Below are 23,853 nucleotides of genomic sequence, written 5' to 3'. Positions count from 1 at the left end.
CTGGTTTTGGTCTTACTCTGAGACCCCTTTCTTCCTGGCTAGTTAAAACTTCTCTGGCATTCTTGGGAAAGGATCCCTGTCCTTTCCCATCATTGCATCGTGACTCCAGGGCACGTGTGCATGTGTGCACACATGTGGAAGGTGTTTATCATTTGGTCTTCATCCCTTTGTCCACTCTATGTGGTCTGCAGGGCTGCCAAGGCCTGCTGCTTCCCAGACCCTTCTCTGCCATACTTTGGACACAGGGAGCCTCGATGTGACACGTGACAGTCTCCCCTCCAAGCTCTTGCTGAAGCTGGGTCCAGTTCAGCTGCCCTAGGAGCCAAAGGCCTTTTTACCTGTTCCAGCAAAGGGAAAACTTGTTGTTGGAAGTGGGAAGATCAGCTTGCCTCCTGCTTCTCCAAGATTCTTTTCCCCCCTCAATCCTCTTCTCCTTTCTACATTTCCACAGACTTTATGAATTCTTAGGCTTTTGGAAGCGAACCCCCCACCCCCACCCTAGACTTGCCAGCTAAGACAGTCAGCCTCCCCTGCGGCTATGGGGGATAGCGAGCCAGTTGTGCGTGTGCGCTCAGTCGCTTCAGTTGTGTCCAACTCTGTAGGATCCCGTGGACTGTAACCCACCAGGTCCCTCTGTCCCTGGGATTCTCCAGGCAAGTACACTGGAGCAGATTGCCATGTCCTCCTCCAGGGGATCTTACCAACCCAGGGATCAAACCCGCATCTCTTACATCTCCTGCATTGGCAGCAGGTACTTTACCACTAGCGCCACCTGGAAAGCCCAGAGTTGTTTACTTGTTGATAAGTGGCAGGGACGCTTCCCCTGAATTAAAACTTCAAAACAGTCATCTGGCACCATAGGCATAACAAGCTGCACTGGAGCCTGCGGCAAAGGTCAGTGTTACTGGTTTTGCCTTTAACATTTTAGTACTTTTTTTCTTTGTGGGGTTTTGTGTATTATGACTTTAAAAGAAAACACATTGTATTAAAAATAGTATTTTTTTTTTTTTACTACAGAACTTTTTCTGTTTTTACAGTTCCCTAATTTTTTTCTCCCAAGGGTAGCACCTCATGTGCTCTATCCTAGTCCCAACTCTGGCTTGCAGAGACTGCTCCCCAAATGATCACCATAATTATCTTCTGGATGAGAGGAAAGATAGGCTGAATCTTTGTGACAAAGCTCACTTGAGTCTTGGGTCAAGGCCCCCATGCTTGCAACAGCAACAAAAATTCTAATACATTCTAATAGGTAAATGTGGTCTGTGTTTTGTAAATGAATTCATATCCTGCTCTTTTACTTACTAGCTTGGAGACATCAGACAATTTAATTATCCTCTCTGAGCCCAAATATTCTAATTTGTAAAATAGAAAAATAACCTTCCAGTCTGTTCTCTGTTCAGAAATCAGTTCCAATTGGTCAGCTGTTTCAGCTGCTTCCAACCAAGAGTAAGGCCAGATTCCCTGGACTGTTATTAGATGCAGGCCTAGTGGGGAACCTGGGAAGATTTGTTTCAAACTGTTTAAATGTAGGAATAGGGATCAAGTTTACAAGAAAAGAGAATTAAATGCAGGCAGAATGAGTGCCGGGGACTGTGCTGGGGGGTTGGGGGAGAAGAGCCCTCCTTGACCCCTCTTGAGTTCTTGTGTCTGGACCAGCAATAAACTGACACAAGTCAGGTTAACAGGAGAAAAACAAATTTTTGTTCATGCACAGGAAGTCCTCATGGAAATAGGAGCTAAGAAGTGGCCAAAGCAAGCAGCTTCTTAATTTTTTAGACAAACAATAAATGGAATCAATAGGACAAAGAAACTAGGTTTGGGTTGTAAATTATAAGGAATGTAAGCAAAGTTTGCAGTAAATTAAAGAAGTAACAAGGTTTGTTTATAGGGGCTCTTCACCCTGAATTCTAGAGATAAGGGTGTCCTACCTTCAGATACAGGGTGGGTACCTTCCATGTGAAAGATGTATTTCTTCCTTTCAGGAAGACAAGAGGGTCAAATGTTCTCTTGCATTGGCTTTTTCTTAAGTAACTTTAAATCAAAATAATCAGTATGCCACTGAGACACATTTGGGGATGACCCACCCTGAGGCCCAACAACTACACAGTTACATAATCATGACTTGTAGCCTGAATGTGTGGTGTATGGACCCACAGTGTATACTGCATAACTAAAAGGGATTCTGCATAAGCGATTTGTGGAGCAGGGATGAGACAAAGGAATGACAGACTTTGGGTTTGTTTTTTTTTTAATATAGTCAATTTACAATGTTAATTTCAGGTATACAGCTTAGTGATTTTTTTTTTTTTTGCAGATCACATTCTATTATAAGTGTTATATTGAGTATAATTCCCTGTGCTATACAGTATAACCTTGTTACTTATCTATTTTATGTATAGTCGATTACATCTGTTACTAATTTGTCCCTTTTCCCTTTGATAACCATAAGTTTATTTTCTATGTCTGTGAGTCTGTTTCTGTATATAGATTCATTTGTGTTATTCTTTAGATTCCACATATAAAAGAGATATTATATGGTGTTTATCTTTCTCATTGTGATTTACTGTGCTTAGTATAATAATCTCTGGGTCCATCTATGTTGTTACAAATGGCATTATTTCATTCACTTTTATGACTGAGTACTATTCCATTGTGTGTATGTACCACATTTTTTATCCATTCATCTGTCAATGGACATTTAGATTGTTTCCATGTCTTGGCCACTGGAAAAGTGCTAGTATGAACATCAAAGTGTGTGTATCTTTTTGAAATATAGTTTTATGTGAGTATATGCCCAGAAGTGGGATTGCTGGATCATATAGCAACTCTCAGTTTTTTGAGGAACTTCTATACTGTTTTCCATAGTGGCTGTACCAATTTACATTCCCATCAACAGTATAGGAGGGTTCCTTTTTCTCCACACCCTCTCCAGCATTTGTTATTTATAGACTTTTTAATGCTGGCCATTCTGACTGGTGTGAGGTGGTACCTCGTAGTTTTAATTTGCATTTCTCAAGTGTTGACCACCTTTTCATGTGTTTACTGGCCATCTGTATGTCTTCTTTGGAGAAATGTTGGTTTAGGTCTTCTGCCCAATTTTGGATTGGATTGTTGGGTTTTCTTGAGTTGTATGAGCTGTTTTGAAAATTAAGCTGTAAGTTTTCTTTTCATTTTGTTTCCATTGCTATGCAAAAGCTTGAAGTTTGATTAGATCCCATTTGTTAATTTTTGCTTTTGTTTCTATTGCCTTGAAAGACTGACCTAAGAAAATGTTGGTACAATTCATGTCAGAATATTTTGCTTTGGTTTTCTTCTAGGAGTTTTATGGTGTCTTTTTTAACATTTAGATCTTTAAGCCATTTTGAGTTTATTTTTGTGTATGATGTTAGGGTGTGTTCTAACTTCACTGATTTACATACAGCTGTTCAACTTTCCCAACACCGCTTGCTGAGGAGACTATCTTCCCCATTGTATATTCTTGCCTCCTTTTTCAAAGATTAATTTGTCCATTGGTCTATGGGTTTATTCCTGGATGCTTTATTTTATCCCATTGGCCTGAATGTCTGTTTTTGTGCCAATGCCATTCTCTTGATTACTGTAGCCTCATAACATTGTCTGAAGTTTAGAAGGGTTGTGCCTCCTGCTTTGTTCTTTTTTCCTCAGGATTGCTTTGGCAATTCTGGATCTTTTATTGTTTCATATAAATTTTAGTATGTGTCCTATTTCTGTGAAAAATGCCTTGGTAATTTAGTAGGGACCACATTAAATCTGTAGATTACTTTGGATAGTAATGGCCATTTTAACAATATTCTTCTAATCCAAGAGCGGGGCTATCTTTCAGTTTCTTTGAATCAACTTTAATTTCCTTAATGTTTTGTAGTTCTCAGTATATGTCTTTCACCTCCTTGATCAGGTTTATTCCTAAGTATTTTTGGTGCAATTTTTAAAAGGATTGTTCGTTTATATTCCCTTTCTGATATTTCATTGTTAGTGTACAGAAATGCAACTGATTTCTGTATGTTAATCTTGTATCTACCACATCTTCTTAAGCCAGTTGTCTGTTGATAGACACTTGGGTAGCTTCCATGTTTGGCTCTTGTAAATAGTGCATGAAAGATTGTTTTAAACTCTATTACTTAAGATGGTAACGAAACAAACCTCCCCCTTTCCTCTTCCCTGTTACTGTCTCACCTACCTAACGTTTTTGCAAAGCATCAGTTTATAAAATGTTTTCATGTACATTAGTTCAATCAGTCACACAGTGTTTTCACAAATCATGTGAGGTACATAGTCTTATTACTATTTATTATTTCCATTTAACAGGTGGAGAGGTTGAGGCTCAAAAAGGTTGGGCGTGAGTATCCATAGATATGCATGAGTACACATAGGACATAGCTGAGATTTTAACCAGCTTTCCTGATACCAAGTTCAGTTACTTTTGCCCTCATCTGTGTAGGTTTGGTTTTTTTTGTTTTCTATTTCTTTATGCATGTCCTTTCTGATCTCAAGTATCCTAGCACTTTCTTCACATTGGATGCATTTGTTTGGTCCCAATGCCCTGCACTTGCCCTTCTATATAACATACAGACAGGCCCCATGAAGCCATTTAGCTCATAAAAACAACTTTAAACTTTGATCATCCTCTGGGCAACAGTTGCTAGCAAGTGATTTTAAATGATAATATCTGTAATTAAAATACAAAATGAAAGCATTTGCTTACTCTTCCATGATAGTAGATGTTTCCATGATGTTGACTGCTTTGTTAAATTGTAAGCTATTGTTTTCTTTAATAATGGTATTTTATCATTCTACAAACAACCATAAGCAAGGGGTGGAGGAGAGACACACAGATATCAAAACATGTTTGTTTTTATTTTGTCAAGTACTTTTTTTTCTCTTTCTTTTTTTTTTTTTAAGGCAAGTGAGGGAACTAGAAAATTGTTTTCTAATTCTGTCTTGGCAGGAGTCAAAACTGGTAAGGATTTCTCCTGACATACCCTAAGTTCTTCAAGCTTTTTAGAACTGTTAGATTAAATGAGAATATTTACCCAGCTCTTTTCCTTTAGAATATTGCAACATTAGAAACATGTCATGAGACTGCCTCCCTTAAAAGTGTACCCATCTGATTAATTTTGAGTAAGAGTTCAACTCATATTCACTTACTCTGATGTAAAATAAGTCAGGTTTGGCAAAACAGTTGCAGGGAAATTAGACCAGAGGGAAGAAGAGAGAGTAGGAGGCTGGAGTCTGGTCCAGAATCACAAGCCTACCAGCCTCCTTCCCAGCCGATAACTTGCTGTGGCTCCTGGCCAAGACACAGTCTCGTTAGACTTAAGGACTATATTAATATAAATAGTTGTGTAAAACAACCTACATAGTCACAAGGATATTGGGAAGGAAAATAAGAAACCAATATCTGCTTTTCATTCAGTGAGGAAGCACAATCTGTATTCTTACTAAAGAAATATGGGAGAATTGATGGTGTTAATAATATTAGATTTTTTTAATGTATTTGATTTTTTTCTTCATTTTTTAACATAGCAGCCTAAATCCTCCTTTTAACTCAGGCTATGGTAAAAAGCCAGAACCATTCAAATCTACTGCAGCTGGGGGTGGGCCAGGCTAAAGAGGCGAGTAACAGGAAGCACATTATAAATAAATGGGGCCTGGTGATGTGAAAGGGAGCCCGTGGGTCAAATGCTGCATAAAAAGTTTGAACCAGGTCTTCCTTACTCAGGGCTTATGGTAGGTAGGTCACAGAAATGGCTTCAGTTCTTTTCCCCTTAAATCAATGCCCTTGCATAGATTTTGTAGTTCTCTCTTCCTCTTGGTCCTACTCTTTGATTCTGAGCTTTGCTTTAGTCAGTGAAAGGTTAGCAAATGCCACTCAACAGGAAGCTTGAACAGTGCCTGCCCACTCATCTTTCTGCAGTTACCATGAGGATAGTATGGCCAAACTAGCCTCCTAAGAATGAGACTCACAGAGCTGAGCTGAGTTGCCCAAGCTAAGGCCAGCCTCTACCAACCAGCCAACCCCGGGATATCTGAGCCAGCCTAGCCAAGATCAGCTGCTCTTCTTATTGTTATCCTACTGAGATTTTGTGGTTGTTTCAAAGGAAATGTTAATTGACACAGTCTCTATTCTACCAAGTTTTCTACCTGGACTCAAACCTAGTGGTCCTGGTGACAGGGAAAACTAACTTGGAGTTTATCCAAAATACCGATTAGGAGTAGTGGAAATTCAGCTAGGGGTTTACAGTCCAGCCAGGATGGTTCTCAATGGAACTCTTTCCCATGTGACTAGTTGAGTGTTGACCACTTTTCTGTTTTCAATTTCTACTTCCGTCCTGTGGCTGAGAAATGTTGTTCTTTCTATCATGTTCCCTTTCATTTCTGAGACTTCCTTTTCTAAAGAGCTGAAACACAGAACCACAGACAGAAAACTAGGGAAGGCGGTCATTCATGCTGCTTGTTAGAAACTCCAACATGCACCTGTGTCCCCAAAAATCATTTCCACTGGCCTGTGTTTCAGAAAAGAATCCACCTAGCAATGCAAAAAATGCAAGAAACACACCTTAGATCCCTGGGTCAGGAAGGTCCCCGGGGGGTAGGAAATGGCAACCCACTCCAGTATTCTTGCCTGGAAAATGCCCTGGACAGAGGAGCCTAGCAAGCTACTGTCCATGATGTCACAAAGAGTCAGAGACGACTCAGCACAGCACCACCACCCACTCCTTTGAGAGACGGCACCATTCTCAAATAACAGGATTATGGTGCTACTATGCTCACTGAAAGGCAGTTCATTAAGTTATCAATTTTGCAACATGGTTGTTATCAAGTATATGTTACAGCTAGAAGGAACCTTAAGTATCTGTTAGTTTGGTCTTTCATTGTAGGTAGAAGAAGCATAATCCCAGGAAAGTTAGGTGACTTTGTTCAAAATAAAATAACCTAAACTGAAACTCCTCCAGGATTTCATACCTCAGGTTCAATGCCTCTCCACCATGCTGCTGTGTTTCAGGCAGCAGTTCCCAGCCCTTCAGAGGAGAAGAACCCATACACATCAGATTGGCTTTCTGGGTACTACCAGATGTCACTGAATTAAAATTAAGCAGCCTTGTGGCCCACGCCCTGCATGATTTATTCAGGGAAACACCAATCTGATAACCAGAAAACTTAAAGAAAACCTAAAGCATTATTGAACCGTCTCAGTAAACATCAAAGGGAGATTCCATTATTAAAATCCAGTGGCCTGTCTTCTCCCTTCATACTCACACGCAGTCCCGTCTCTCTTCCCTCTCTTGTAAACTCCCAAGCTCTGCCTCAAGTCCAGCTCACACAGCTGCTCGTTTATTCCCTCCTCTCCTCTTTGGATCCGTCCTTCTCCCAACAACTCCAGACCTTTCCTATGTAAACCAGTTGAAATTCTCGACTTCTGCAGTTCTGTCTCTACCCTGTTTCTGCCTAAAAGACTTAGGAATCTAGTGGGCAAAATAAAATTCTCCTCAGTGGATGGGAATGAGAGAGAAGGTATCTGCACACCAGGATGTAAGATCAGGGAGCAGAACTTTGTGTCCTTGATCCTGTTACATATTGACTACCCAGAAGAATGCTAGTATGTTGTATTAATTGAATGTATAAATATTTGCTAAATAAAAGAGATATCACATGCAAGGAAACTTCCAGGAGGTATGAAAGAACAAAGACTATCCAATTGTGTTGTCAGTCATGTGGATACCATGGCAGCAAAGTGGCTGGTGTCAGGGAGAGGATCTTATAATCTGACAAAGCACGTTGTGCCAAAGACATTAATCCTGTTGACTCCAAGTAATAAAGTATTGGGTTGGCCAAAAAGTTTTTTCAGTTTTTTTTTTTCTTTTTAGATGTTATGGAAAAAATCAAACAAATATTTTGGCCAACCCAATAAAATTAAGCATGAAGGATCATATTCTCATCACATGAGGTTTTCCTGGTAATAGGTGAACACAGGATGGCAGACAAGCCACTTGTTGTTGCCCCTCTTTTTACAGTGAGTGAAAAGTGAAAGTTAGTCGTTATGTCTGACTCTGCGATCCCATGGACTGTAGCCAGCCTGGCTCCTTTGTCCATGGAATTCTCCAGGCAAGAATACTGGAATGGGTTGCCATTCTCCTCTCCAGGAGATCTTCCCAACCCAGGGATTGAACCTGGGTCTCCTGCATTGCAAGCAGATTCTTTACCACCTGAGCCACTAGGGAAGCCAGTGGGTATGGAAAGAAAAAGACATTCCCTCTCCTGTAATCTAAAGCATGAAATAAATGGAGTTTATCATTTCATGGTCTAACAAATTAATGATCAATTATTAAAGAATGCAAGATACAAGCCATAATTCTCTGAAAATGCCTTCCCTGTGCAAATGACTACCTCAGTTCTGTTGCAATATCATCTTCAATTTTCATGTAAAATAAGTTGAGAAATCTTTAAAAATAATTAGATCCCAGGAAGGCCAATTAGACAAGTGCTAATACTATTTAAAGAGGATGATAATGGATAGTTTTGTGACAAGACACAGTACCGGGTAGGGGAAGATCAAAGGAATCCCATGAAGTGTGCTTCAACACTGGCCCAGCTTTCCCACATCACCACTGTCAATCTCCACAGAGAGCTGGGAGTATTTCCTAGCAATGTGACATAATGGACTAGAGTCACGACAGATCCCTCTCATTTGTCTAAAGAATGTCTCTAGATGACCGAATGTTCCTTCTAAAAGGTTGAATCATCGATCTCTGCTTTGGAAATATTTCCTAATTCATTTCAGTCTACCTTTAGTCATTTCCTGTTTATGCCCCCCATGATCTGAAATGTCTTTGTACAGTTTTTAAAGTTGTAAAAGACTTATTGGAGAAAAAAATAGTTAACTTCATTCTCTACTGTCAGGAAAGTATGAAGAATAAACAATGGAAAAACTTTTTACCACAAAGGCATTTTCTGAAATGATTAGGTAATAAGCTTACTTGGAAATGCTCCCTTGTCTTTGGCATCTAGCCTTGCTGATTAAAAAAAAAAAAGTCTGCTTGCAATGATAACTTAGTAAATATTCTTCTCATTTTCTCAGCTAGCTTTTGAAGTTTTCCATTTTAATCTTTATTTTTGACAGTTTTGCTAGAAGGTGTCTGATGTGAGTTTATTTTTATTTACTAGATTTAGCGTTGATTGTGTATTCCTATCCTGAGGACTCAAGTCCGTTTTCATATCTGAAAACTCTCACCCATTATCTCTTCAGGTTTTATTTATCCATCATTCCTTCTATTCTTTTTGTTTGGAATTGCTGTTAGAGGTGTTGTGGACTCAATATAGCTACTATCTTTCTTTTACATATTTGTTATCTCAGTAAGTCTCTATGTGACTTTCTGTGTGAATTATCTACTCTATTTCTATTCACTAATTACTTCCAACTGTGACCAGTCAAAAATTATTTCTTGCATAGATATTGTCTCAGTGATTATACTTTAGGCCAAAGCTGGTCATCAGGTACAAACTTCCAGTTATATAAAAAGCCCTGGAGATGCAGTATACAATAGGGTGACTATAGTTAATAATATTGTATTGTGTATTTAATACCAGCTGTTGGTATCAAGCAGTGAGACCAACTCTTGCCTTCAGTCCCTTTTAATGCCTGATGTTAACCCTCTTGCCTTAGAATCAGGAGCTTGGCAAGACCTCAAGCTCTGTGTTATCTTACAGGAAGATTGCTGTACTTGTGGACATTATTTTTAGAAGTCTTTTTATTATTATTATTATTGCTTGCTGGGACACGGCTATGCATTTGGAATGGTGGCCTGGGAAGGGATGTGCTCAAAGCCTGAACAAACAGCATCATTTTCATAGAAAGTCGGCGTGACTGTTTTACAAGACAAGGAAATTGATGTGCAGACAGACTAGGGGATCTTTTCCTGGCAACAGACAGAATTAGAACTAAATGCCCGGCTACATGTAGTCTTATAATTCAGGCTCTTCACATTACACAGTGATACTTTAAGTTTCTGATCAGTCCTGGTGTCAACCAAAACAAACAATCAGTAGTCAATCTAAGAAAGAAATGGAAAATTTTATTCAAGCCAAACTGAGGAGTATAACCCAGGAGACAGTGTCTCTCAGAGCTCTGAGAACTATTCTGAAGAGATGAAGGGGGAGGCCAGTACATATATGATTTTGTCAAAGGGTACGTGCAATCAAGAACTCATCTTTGAAGATTTTACTATTTTTGAGGAACAGATACCTTAGTTAATGAACAGTATCATTGCTTTTCTAAGTATGGGAAGATGCAAGAAACTGGGGTCACAAGTCTGAAAATACCTAGCTCAGGGCCAGTTCTGTCAGTCTTCCCAGAGCACAAAGCATCTCATCCTGATTTTTGCCTTGAAGTCCTTTCAAGGTGTATGATGTCAGTGACTACCACATGGCTGATGACTTGATTCTTACAGAACTAGATAGTGGGTAACATCATTTTACAGTCTCCCCCCGCCTTTCTGTCTTAATTTCAGACAAAATTTGGGAGGCATTTCATGGTAACTTTGTCCCATGGGGCTAAGAATGCTCATTCCCAAGTTAGGCGAGGATTTCCTTGATAGGTCACAGCACACAAGTCCAGTAACAGCACACGAGTTAAAGTAGCCAAAAGTCTCTGGACCACCTGTCTTTCTAGCCTGTTCTGTTCTAGGAAATCTTTCCTTTTTGTTGCTTCTTCCCCTATCTAGAGTTATAATATTACAGCCATTGATCTTACAGAGCTGGATATTTGATCATTTCACATCGCCAAATCATTCATTTTATCTGAGGCTCAGCCATGTATTTAGTAATGTAAGAAATAGTCTTGTAAAATAAGCAGAATACAGGTAACATAGCTAGTAGCCTTAATAAGCTCAGAAGTATTTATGCTAAGAACTTACATTAGGTGTGGTGCAATGTATTGCCCGGCTATCTGACCAGTCTGTTGTGCACTAATTGCAATCTTTAAGGGAAATATTACACTGGCTGCACCTGTAGGTGGTCTGCACCTACAAGGCGAGTGGTGAGTCATCATGACCCCTTATATGATAGAGAAAGAATGTTACCTTCTAAGGAGTTACATGGCTGGCATCAGAAGGAGAAAAGGATCTTTATGGTTGAGCGTGTGTTTCTGCCCCTGGGGAGTCTGATTAACGCATACTGTGGATGCATAATGCACATGAGAAGAAAGGAGGAGGCCCAGAAGGGCAGAGAAAAATTTTATGTCTGAATTTTCCTTGTCTTGTCTTAAACTGTGAATTTCTATTTCGTTACTTGGCATTGTACTAAGATGTATGTGTGTGTGCTATGTTAGGGTAGGACCAGCATTTGGAAGATATCTGAAACAAGGTTTTCTGAACTTGAAAGCAGCTTATCACTTCATTGGAAATGACAAAACCTGATGTCTAAAAAAACTGCAGAATTAGAGTCAAAGTATGAAGTATTGGCTAAATAATGATAGAAATTGGTGGACAATTTGGGAAAATTGACACGAGCATATTTTTAAAGAAAGAATAGATTTTAGCTAGTGAAGGGAAGATATATGAGGTGGGAGGAAGAGACTAGAGACCAGAAAGAGGTAAAGAAGAGGGAATAGCCAGCTGTAGGCACCTCTGCAGAGAAGGGAGAGGGCAGCAGAGAGCAGAGCCCACCCTCAGGGAATGGAGCCCACCCAGAGACACTGAGACTCCCTAGTTATGTGGAGAGGGAGCATTCACAGTTGCAATTATTAGTTCTTCTAAACCTGGAGGGAAAGAGGAGAGGATCCATGAGGGAATAAAGACAGATTTTTATCTGTCAGGTTGATTGATTTGATAGTTAGAAACTTAATTATCCTAAAAGTCTGAGACTCATATATGTTTATCTGAATAAAGCAGAAATACGCTGACTATTACTATTTCTAAAACTTACAAGCCTTCAGAACTTACACACAATCAAGAGGCAGTCAAGCAGTCAAAAAGCAGAACTTTTTAAAAGCCTATCTACTGGTACTAGGGCCTCTGAAGTTGTTGGTTTGTTTTAAAATAGCAACTCTTATCTGAGTTCAGTAAGAAAGTCTGTTATTTGTGCAACTATTAAATTCATTCAAACTGCTGGATTTTATAGGAATTTTGGCTTAATTGATCAGATACTGCAATGTTAGGACAAGGTAAAGCTAGTTACCCACACCAGTTTTACTGAAATTTTATAGAAATTGAAATCTTTCACTCAACCTTTTATTTTAGGTGACATTATGTAGTAAATTGGAGAAGGAAATGGCAACCCACTCCAGTACTCTTGGCTGGAAAATCCCGTGGATGGAAGATTTGTTTGTTTTGCCGTGTAGAAGCTTTAGTTTGATTTAAATCAGTGGTTCCACTTACTGATTTTTGCTTCTCTTGCTTGTGCCTTTGGTGTCATATCCCACCCCCCCCACACACACACCAAAAAAAAAATTGTTGCCAAGACAAATGTCAAGGAGCTTCTGCTCTTATTTTTTTCAAGGAGTTTTATTGTTTCAGCTTTTACATTTAAATCTTTAATCCATATGAAGTTAATTTTTGTGAGTGGTGTAAGATAGAGATCCAGTTTCCCCAACACCGTTTATTGAAGAGACTATTCTTTCTCTTGAGTATTCTTGGCTCCCTTGTCAAATATTAGTTGACCATATATGTGAGGGTTTATTTCTGGCCACTCAGTTCTATTCCATTGGTCTGTGTATCTGTTGTGTATGCCATACCATACCATTCTTATTACTGTAGCTTTGTAGTAGCAGTTTGAAATCAGGAAGTGTGATATCCTCAGGTTTGGTCTTTCTTAGGAATACTTTAGCTATTTGAGATCTTTTATGATTCTGTATAAATTTTAAGATTTTTTTTCTGGTTATATGGAAAATGCTACTGGAATTTCGGTATGGATTGCATTGAATTTATAGATGGCTCTGGGTAGTACGGGTATTTTAACAATGTTCTTCCAAATGATAAACATGGTATATCTTTCCATTTTATTTGTGACTTTTTCAATGTCTTTCGTCAGAGTGTTAGTTTTCAGCATTACAGATCTTTTATTTTCTCGGTTAAATTTATTCCTTAGTATTTTGTTATTTTGGATACTATTGTAAATGGAATTGCTTTTTTTGTTTTTCATATATTTTGTTGTTAGTATATAAAAATGCTATACTCAAATGTTTTTATATTTGAAGATTGGGCTTTGGGGAAGTGATTAGCTCACAGGGCAGAGTCCTCATAAATGTAATTAGTTCCCTTATAAAAGAGACTACAGAGAGCTTCATTGCTCCTTTCCCTGTTAGAGGAACTGTGAAAAATAAATGTCTGTTGTTTAAGCCACCCGCTCCATAGTATTTTTGTGGTAGTAGCCAGAGTGGACTGAGATAACTATCTATTAATGAACAGGTATATGTGTGCTAAGTCAGTTCAGTCGTGTCTGACTCTTTGAGACTCTATAAACTGTGGCCTGCCAGGCTCCTCTGTCCATGGGATTCTCCAACAAGAATACGTGAGTGGCTTGCCATGCCCTCCTCCAGGGGATCTTCCCAACCCAGGGATCGAACAGCATCTCTTATATCTCCGGCATCGGCAGGTGGGTTCTTTACCACTAGTGCCCCTGCAAAGCCCCATTAATGAACACACCAGCTCAATGTCCTGTAGAACATGTGACGCAAACTTATTGAGAATGTCTTTGAGTGAACTCACTCCTTAAGTGGCGCAAACCCATTTTTCTTGATCTCTACCAGCCTTTTCTTTGAATTCTGGGAAAGAAACCTAAGGTTTTCAAACCTAAGGTTATGATTGGGCAGGAACCCTGGGAGCTTCTGATAGAATCTCAGTGCCCTCAGTGAATCTTAACAAATTACCCTTAAAAGAATAAGCTTCTCTTCCCCATCCACTTCCACCTCAGTCATCTCTAGAAAGTTGCTGAGGACCCTAAGCTAAGAATTTATACAGCCACAGTTGCAGCAGTGAACCTCAAAACTGGTCTTCATGCAGATAAAAGGGAAGGTCATGAATTAAATGAATATAGGTCAGTTTAGGGTCCAATTTTTTTTTTCCATCTTATGGATTGAGATCATCTCAACCCTTGAAATGTTTGTTCTTTGAAGGATATCTGGGTACACAGTTACTCAGCATTTGGACAATGAGAAGCCTGTCTGCTTGGCTTGCCCTGTGCTGTTTCTTGGACTGTCTTTAAGCTCCCATGAAGAGTTAATCCACACTGAGTGATCCAGACTTGGAGAAATGTCCTGCTGGGGGATGTGGTGGACCCTGCAGTGAGACCAAACCTCTGGGGAGGGGCCAAGTTTTCCTGAAAGGTACATGAAAACTGACCACATATGTGTGTGTGTACATATACACATTATCCATTTACACTTTATCCATTCCTTGTCAATGGGCATTAGGTTGTTTCCATGTCTTGGCTGTTGTGAATAGTGCTGCTGTGAACATAAGGGTGCATGTATCTTTTTGAATTATAGTTTTGTCCGAACATATTCCCAAGTGTGGGAGCTGGATCATATGGCAATTCTATTTTTAGTTTTCTAACCTCTATACTATTTCCCATAGTGGCTGTACCAACTTACGTTCCCACCAACAGTGTAGGAGGGTTCCCTTTTCTCTGCGCCCTCTCCCGCATTTGTGTGTCGGTTCTAATTATGGCCATTCTGGACTGTTGTGAGGCAGTACCTCATTGTAGTTCTATTTTGCATGTCTCTAATAATTAGTGACATTGAGCATCTTTTCATGTGCCTACTGGCCATCTGTCTTCTTTGGAGAAATGTCTATCAAGGTCCTCTGCCCATTTTTCAATTGGGTGTTGGGGTTTTCTGTTGTTGTTTGAGCTGTTTTTCAGGCTGTATTTTGAGCTGTATTTGGAGATAAAGCCCTCTTCTGTCACATCATTTGAAAATTGGCCATTATTCACTCCCTGAATCCCCACCTCAGAGATGTATAAGCACAGACACCTTGCTTAGCTTCTATTTGCCTCAGTTTCTTCATCTCTGAGGTGGGTGTCATGATTGTATCTACCTCACAGGGTTTGGTGAAGACTGAATTATTTAAGGTATAGAATGCACCTAGAGGTTCTTGGCGCATAGAAAGCACTTGATCAGTAATAATTACTGATACTAATTATCTGTATGTTGGAGGGAAGAGACACCTGAGAGAAAGGGGACCAGGTTGGGACCAATGTGTGCCAGTGAGGGGAATCTCTTAAGTGGTAGAATTTCTTGGGTTATGATCAGCATTCTATACTGTAACTTTTCTGAATTACCTATAACACCTCATTAAAGCTGAAATTCCTGCAGAGTCTGTTGTAAGTTAAGGGTGTTATTGAAAATAAAGTGTCAGGACAGTCAAGGAATCACTCTATGCCTCTGCCACAGGAGAGAACAGCTCCCTCTCAGGGGGACTGAGTCAGAGTTCCAAGAGTGAAGGGTAGAGAGTTTGGTCCATGGGGGATCCAGCAGCCTGCAGAGAGATCCCTGATAGTCACAGGCACAGGAGAAGTCCTCAGGCATTCCAGATTTGCCAGAGGAATCTGTTGGAAAGAGGATGGTTGGAGGGGGTAACAGATGCTTGGGTTACCTGGAAAAGATTTTCTCCAAATTTCTTGTGTTCCTACCTGCCTGGCCATGTGAGTTCACAAAGCATTTAAGAGTGAAACCCAGCCCAGGACGAGTGTTCAGGTCTTCCCCATGCAGTGAGATGGGGGTGATTATTGGCAAATCCTACTGTTGACTGAAACTTATTTGGGCCCCTGAGAACAATGGAAGGATTGGTGGTGTGGCTCCCATCAGGATCTTCTCCCCTCCCCCACCCCAAGTTAGAGAACTGGTTCCTCCTTCCAGCCATCAGGTAGAACCCTCCAATGGTCACAACACAATAAGTTATTTCTGCACCTTTGTTTCCAGCTGCAGGTTTATTTCCACTTCAGAATCTATTTGTAGAAGTCACGAGACTGCCATAGGTGCCTCATACTGTTGAGTAGAAAGCCCACAGGAAGAGGACAGACAGATGGACTCAGCTGCCCCCACCTCCTCAGACAGGCGGAGGACAAGCCAGGCAGACCCTGGAGGTCAGCTGAGTCCTTAGGGGGACAGGAAAGGCCAGGGTCAAGGGGAAAAGAACACAAACTCTGCGTGGGGGGCTTCCAGTAAAGGCAGGGAAACACCATGCCATTCAAACAAAAGACCCTCCAGTCCCTCTCCTTGCCTAAGAACGCCACACCATTTGTTAGAAAGTTTGCCTACTGTCCCCGATAGCAAAGAACAGAATTTTACCAGCAGGAGCTCAGAAACATACTAAGAGCAAAAGATGAAGTGGTCTGAGGATTAGGGGTTGATTTTCAGCCCAAGACACAAAGCCAGTTCAGACTTCTGAATTTTTCCATCCTTGTTCACATCACAGTGGCGCAAAAGAATCTCGCGAAACTTATCAAGGTCCACCCCTCTGATGCTGGGCTGAGGACAACAAAAAATAACATGTCAGTAGCAAGTCAGTGGTGGTCCCACCCTTCATGCTGCCCTGCCCCCACTCCCTGTCTACTAAACTTAGGGGCCACCCAGGCTTCTGGGAGCGCCTCCCTGAAGACAGGCCTCCAGGAAGGATTCCCTCTCTTCACCCCACCAAATATTGCCAAGGACTTGTTTTCTGCTACCTGGTTCAGTTTTCATCCTGTCCCTTCAGGTCAGAGAATATCTGTTCCTACATCACTTCTCTGCAGTTTGTACAGAAAACCTGCCTTTTTCACAACCACAATAAAGATATTTTGCCTTAGAGCAGAAGATGGTCACCAAAATTCTGTCTCACTACAATGATGAGGGAAGGCGCATTTATTAACTCCCTGAGGAGATACTGAAATCTCCCTCTAGTTTTTAAAAGGGTAACAATGAATTAAAATCTAAAGAATTATGTTGTTGAGCCAGTAGACCCCATCAGATTTATTCCAAGGAATATTTCAGGGGCTAAGAAGGAATTGTGATGCAAGTCAGCTAAGAAAATGTTCTAAACTCAAAGGCCTGCAAAAGTGAACAATGGTGGATGGAACTCAGCAGTTCTTCCTAGGTTATTTTATTTAACCCTTACAATAACTTTGGGAGGTAAATGATTACTCGTTTACAGATTAGAACACAGAGGCTCAGAAGAACTGAGACATCTTGCCATGCCAGAAGTTGCCGGAACATTTTTGATCCCAAGTCTTTTGTGTCCAATTAAGAACTCATTTCACCAGTTCTCACTGATCTCATGAATGGCTGGCCTAATGAAAGCCATATGAATGGTGATGAATCTAAATTTGAAAGTCAGTGTCTAAAGAGAATGGAAAAACCAACTAATTAGATTTCCAAACCCTTTGATTTTCAAACCCTTCAATTAGTGGACTAGTATGAGTAAAGAGTGCAGGCAGCAGTTCGCAGGGTTTCAAGAACTCTCAGAAACATTTCCCATCACCTAACCTCACCCCTAGGTTTCCTCACTTCCAAAGAAAGCTCTAGGAAACCTGCAATAGGAAACAAAACCTTTCATTCTACAACTAGACAGCCATGTTAAGATGAGCTAATTGGCACTGTCCCACAGGGTAAATGGCTGACACCAAATCCACCCTGATAGAAGGTTTTAACAGAGAGAAGGGGAAAAAAAACAGCAAGAACTGGGAGCCAGATGGCAGAGAGCAAGAAGAAAAAACACCAGAGTGGGGCAGGATTCTGGGAGAATCAGGAGGGGAAAATTGGGGGCCAGAAACTAAACTTGATAGACTTCATTTCTCTGCCAGGAATCTCTTGAGTGATTGGACGAAGAGGCTAAGGCATAACCTGTTGTCTGTAGGTTCTCTTTGTTGAGTATAGCTCCCTGGGTATCAGTGCCAAGCAGGTGTAGAAGTGGCCCCAGGGAATGTGGCCAAGAAGTTCTGAAAACAGCAAGCTACCCTCTGTGGCTCCATATTAAAGGCTCATCTGTTGCACAGTTACAAGGTAAGGGTGTTTGGTCTCCAGTATCCTCAAACCACTTTGGTTACAACCCTTTCTGCAGCAAGTGACACCCTGTCTTAGGATCCTTTTAGCACTCTTTTGAAAAGACTCAGGTGGTAGTCACTTACATATTAGCAAAAATTAATTTGCTAAGATATTTATGCAATAACCAGACTACTCTAAGTGCTTTTTCCCTCCTTAATGTGTTCCTGCAAAAGAATTATTCCGTTAAGTGAGTTGAAATATTTTTGAATGTGTGGAAGTATGTGTTGGGGAGGCATTTGTGGGTATGAATGTAGGTATATGCAAAGGAAGTTTCTTTGGACCTTTTAAGTTGTGTTTTTAATGCTTGATAACTTACTAGGAGTCAGGAGAACTGAATGACACTGCTCAGAAATGCTTGGATCACAGAAGACAAATGATTTAAAACCACTGAGGGTCTCTGTTTTAATAACAAGTTGCCAATATAAATGCATGCAGTTTCCCCTTTTAAGGTCTCTATGCATCGCCTCTTGCCAACCATCTTCTTGTCAACAACAGAAAAGCAGATGGTGTATCTAGCAGGGAAGAGAATAAACTGTTGAGACCTGGGGGCAGGAGATCTCATCGTCTCCAGGCAGACACCTTGGTCATCTCTGGCGTCTCTTTTATATAGCTTCTAACATTATTGTTCACATGTCTACTTCTTGGTGGGTGCTTAGAATCTTCAAAGTCTTGCCTTCCCACTTTCTAGTTTAGGATGTAGATTGTTTTGTTGATGTCGATTGTCTTGCTGTGCTAAGTGAGCTATAGTCTTTTAAAAAATCTTATACAGAAATTATGGTGTCTGCTCCCTCAGGGACTTGCTGTCTCAACACATTGATGGAGAACAGGCTTGGGTACTATTTTCCAGAGGTTAAAGAAAAGGGTGATCTGGTAATCAAATAATCTTTTTAACACAAATTCAACCCATGCATCATACATGACTGTACAAGAATTAAAAAGCTATAAAATAAGTATGCTCAAGTCATGTCCAACTCTTTGCAACCCCATGAACTGTAGCCTGCCAGGCTCCTCTGTCCATGGGATTTTCCAGGCAAGAATATGGGAGTGGGTTGCCATTTCAGGATTATTGTAAACATCAGAGATTCTGTCCAGAATTGTATGTTTAGAAGTTGAGCCAGCCGCCTGCTAACTCCATGGTGTGCTTTTAAAATAAGTTACAGATATTGGCTTAATTGCCTTGTGGCCCTTTCTTATAAAATGAAAATAAAGAAAATCCACAGGAGATAGCTCTAGCTAATGAAGCTGAGAAATATCAGATCTCAGTGGTCTCTATGTCAGGGTCTCAATGGCCCAATGGTCATATTTGACTACATCTTTCAAATTGTGTGGTAAATATTTTTTTAAGCAACATGGAAGACTAGAAAGGTCCAATAAAGATAGGCAGCTTCAATCATCTTGCTTCAGGGAAGAACATTAGTAACTAATTACTCTGTACATACTTTGTAGCTCAAGAGATCAGCTCCTATAAACTGATTTGTATTACAGACCACAGTCTGACTCAGTCCTTAGAAACCAGCTATCTCAAGCTGTCTGGTACTAACATGGAGAAGTTCCAGTAGCCCCACAGAAATAGAGTGGCAAGGACAGAAATGATGGGGAACCTTTGATTTCCCATAGAGGCGCTATGAGTCCATTAAAAAGTGAGACAGACTTCTGCTTCCAGCCCAGGTTTTTAGATGGTCTCAAATTTTTTCCTTTAATTTTCTCTAGAAAATTATCTTCTCTGCTCTGTTGCTGGTTTAGATTTTACTTCCGTGGAAGCCATTGCCAAACCCAGAGACGGTTGAAAGACAACTGAAAGAGTCTGTAAGGATCTGAAGCCTCTAGGCTTGACAGGCAGTTAGAAGCCCTGGCTCCACTACAGAGAGGAGGCCACACAGCTCTGGAAAACAGGTTCCCAATCCCATTTATTCTAGCAAAAGCAAATTAAAACTCTAGTTAGACAAGGCCTTATGCTGTGCAGCTTTAATGTCCCATAGATAAACTGCTCACTTTCTATGATAGAAATCATTCTGGTGTTACATAGATAATGAGTGAAATGGGATTTTTCCCTTAGCAATCAGCGTGTAAAAGGCAAAACCACACCAACACCCAGCAACTGTTCTGACTGTGCAAACACTGGTGAAATCTCTGACAGGAGCAACATGTGAAGGGGACAAAGAAGGGGCAAGGGGCCAGTTGAGTGGGATTAATAAGAGTTAGGAGTTATCCTCATTAGACCTCAGAAATAAAAGCAATGTCTCATCCATACCTGCTTAACTACAATATGTAAACTTTCTGGAAATTTATGCCAAAATCAGTATCTGGGCATTTTTCCACTGCAAAACCCCATAATTCTAATCAGATTTTCAACAAGGTCTGAGACTTCAAAAAGAGTTAATTGTTGCTACTCTAATTTATTGCCATCAAGGCCAATCAAAAAATGACCCTTGTGTCCTATACAAACCTCAAAAGCAATCCCTAATGATATTATCCCTAAGGTCACAAAGAGTCGGACACAACTGGGTAACTGAACTGAAAGATATGAAACTACTAAATTCAGTGGCTACACAGTTCCATAGAAAAACACCCACGTAAGAATTGAAAATATCTGGATTTTTCCTGGATCGTGCAGCTAGTCAGTACAGTTCATCAGGATCTCAGAGGAGATTGCTTTTTCAAACATTGTTTACCCTACATGGAACAGCTCTGCGATGTAGATATGATCTAAATTACATAAATCCCAACCACTGCAGTGCCTTCCTAAATAAAATAGCCATCTTAGGCTAGGTGTTAGAGCAGCCTGCTGCAGGGTTGGGGGCACTGAGTGCAGCGATGTGTGCGTGGGACATTTTAAGGAGGTCGCCATTATCTTCATGACCTCCACCATAGTTTGGTCTCAGGTCAAACAGGAGGCAACACAACCCCGCCCATCAACAGAAAATTGAATTAATGATTGACTAAGCATGGCCCTGCCCATCAGAACAAGACCCAGTTTCCCCCAGAATCAGTCTCTCCCATCAGGAAGCTTCCATAAGCCTCTTCTTATCCATCAGAGGGCAGACAGAATGAAAACCACAATCACAGAAAACTAATCAACTGATCACATGCACCACAGCCTTGTCTAAATCAATGAAACTATAAGCCATGCTGTATAGGGCCACCTAAGATGGACGGGTCATGGCAGAGTGTTCTGACAAAACGTGGTCCACTGGAGAAGGGAATGGCAAACCACTTCGGTATTCTTGCCTTGAGAACCCCATGAACAGTATGAAAGGGCAAAAAGATAGGACACTGAAAAATGAACTCCACAGATGGGTAGGTGCCCAATATGCTGCTGGAGAAGAGTGGAGGAATAACTCCAAAAAGAATGAAGAGATGGAGCCAAAGAGAAAACAACACCCAGTTGTGGATGTGACCGATGATGAAAATAAAGTCCAATGCTGTAAACAGCAGTATAGCATAGGAACCTGGAATGTTAGGTCCATGAATCAAGGGAAATTGGAAACGGTCAAATAGGAGCAGCCCCTTGGTGTTTAAAAAAAAAAAAAATCCCAAGTATGGAATTTATTACATGAAATTAAACGTTTTAGTTATTCTAGTAACCAAGTCCATAGGAGGAAGACTTTCTTTAATCAAAAAATAAAACAGCAAGGTGCTCCTTTGCTAAAATTGACTTTTAAATAACGGTAACAAGAAGCTCCTATGGGGGCTTCACTTATTTGGAATTACAAATGATCTCAAGAGAGGAGAGATTTGTTGGGTTTCATAAATGCTCAAGGGCTTCCCAGGTGGTGCTAGTGGTAAAGAATCTGCCTGCCAGTGCAGGAGACATAAGAGACACAGGTTCGATCCTTGGATCAGGAAGATCCCCTAGAGGAGAGCATGGCAACCCACTCCAGTGTTCTTGCCAGGAGAATCCCATGGACAGCAGGCTGCAGTCCATAGGGTTGTAAAGAGTCAGACACAACTGAAGAGACTTAGCATACATGCACAGATGATCAAAGTTTGTTAAATAGGCTGCATCCCTAGATTTTCTGCATCATTACTCTTTGGCCCTACTGATTCCCCCCAAAGAAACAATGGAATCAAAACAGCAGGCCCAATTCCTGATGAGAATGATCTATCTACCCAGTCTCATGAAGTCACCTGGACAAGCTCCATCATGTCTTTGACAAAGCCATCCACTTCTGGGCCTTCTAGGGCTCCAGTTTTACTCTGAAAGATGAAAGATCCAATCAGCCAAATATAATTTTCTTAAGTCAAAAAGCTTAAAGAATAAATTACACAAGTAGACCAAATCGGTATTCTTTTGTGACTGCAAACAAGTGTGGAAATGGCACGTTCTAACATGTTCTCTGTGTAGGGCATGAATGCTCCACATAAATCAAAAGAATTCACTCCAAGTAACTCCCCTCATGTAATCAGTGGAATGGTTTGGAATAGTATTGATGGAAGCTGGAGTTTTGAGTTCCTTACTGTGACAAATAGCATTAAAGACTATACCAACTTTATTTACTTCCCAAATACCAGGACTCAGTTCAGACTAGTGCTAATTACACATTCATTGACCCTTTGAAGGACATATTGCCGTTTTAAGATTTTGCTTTATGATTTAGCAATGATTGAATTATTTTCAAAACATTTTAAATTCAAGAGGTACTAGATTGAGCATATTAGAATTATAATATGGTTCGTGTATAAAATGTTTTATACCCATTTTATAAGAATGCCTGTAAAAGTACAATACATATTTAAATATTTCAGTTTCTTCTCTAAAGTTTCAGTTATGACAAGTCATCCATTTTCTTCAAGATTTTTTTAATCCTGACCCTTTAACATATCATTTTTTTAAAAATCCATTTCCTTAGTGTGTTTTACCAGACACCACTACAGTAATTGCTATATGCCAGGAATTCCTCTAAGAGCTTTACAAACATGAATACACTTTCCCGCTATTTCTTTAGATTGGGTGTGGTTTTTTTGTATGACTATTTGCTTTTGTATTTGAGCATACTAATATAGAGACCAAGAGGAAGAAACTTTTTTAGTTTGGATATAAGGCACAGGAAAAAAAAAAAAGACTTTATTTTCTTCTCCATCAATACTCCTATGTCTATTTTTACTTAATTCTCAGAAGGTTTATTATAGAGAAGCTAAGGGTGCCTTGACATAGCAACACACGTGCGATTGCTGCTCATTACATAAGGTTAGGGTCTGTGAGTAAGATGACACCACACAGGGACTAAACAAGCTTCCTACCTAAAGATGGCCAGCATAGTATATCAAAAAAGCACACTTACAACATCATAGTGAGCAAAGATTTTCTCAAAGTCCCTTTTTCTTTCTTCAGAGGAACAAGCCTGTGTATGGAGAAAGTAGTATGTCAGTCAGTAATGTGAAACTTCCGTTGTACCATTCCCCCAGGGTCTTAGGCAACTTTTATAAACTTTGGGTCAACAATCCTTAATCCCTTAATTCCAGCACTCAGCTTTGTCAGTCTCTAAATAAACTGAAGGCAAGAGAATTAAATGCCCATCTTCCCTCCCTCTGAAATCTGTGGAGAAACATGAATGATACAAACCCATCTAGAGAAGTGTCACTACTTACATCCATTTTAAACTGGAGAAGGAAGTTTTCCTGAAGAGCCAGAATCCTAAACAGGAAAAAACCCAAAAACAAAAAATGGAATCCATGTGATGATCTTTCAGCTCTCAATTAGAAGTAAAATGTGTAATTCAAGTGTGAGGAAAGGACAGGCAATTTCCAAGTTATATTCTGCAGAATAGGATATGTGCTTGGAAAACAGGAATTTATACAGTACAAAAATTAAAGAAGGGAAA

General features: G+C 40.2%; 1 protein-coding gene across 3 annotated transcripts in view; it reads right to left on the bottom strand.

Moving 5' to 3' along the window:
• Positions 1 to 15,907: 15,907 nt before the first annotated feature.
• Positions 15,908 to 23,853, bottom strand: part of SCGN (secretagogin, EF-hand calcium binding protein) — a 53,596-nt gene continuing 45,650 nt past the window's right edge. For 2 of the 3 annotated variants that reach the window (XM_040250054.1, XM_040250055.1), the window contains exons 8-11: positions 23,621 to 23,666; positions 23,314 to 23,373; positions 22,160 to 22,228; positions 15,908 to 16,480 (exon numbers count right to left, since the gene is read on the bottom strand). In XM_040250054.1, coding sequence (XP_040105988.1) covers positions 16,352 to 16,480; positions 22,160 to 22,228; positions 23,314 to 23,373; positions 23,621 to 23,666 — 304 coding nt within the window. In that variant the 3' untranslated portion in view covers positions 15,908 to 16,351. Of the gene's footprint in view, positions 16,481 to 22,141; positions 22,229 to 23,313; positions 23,374 to 23,620; positions 23,667 to 23,853 lie in introns of all 3 variants that reach the window. The other variant, XM_040250056.1, reaches the window with a different exon arrangement.

The sequence above is a fragment of the Oryx dammah genome, unplaced genomic scaffold (genome assembly GCF_014754425.2).
Source record: "Oryx dammah isolate SB20612 unplaced genomic scaffold, SCBI_Odam_1.1 HiC_scaffold_11, whole genome shotgun sequence".
Lineage (NCBI taxonomy): Eukaryota > Metazoa > Chordata > Mammalia > Artiodactyla > Bovidae > Oryx > Oryx dammah.
This window is presented reverse-complemented; position numbering and strand designations above follow the sequence as displayed.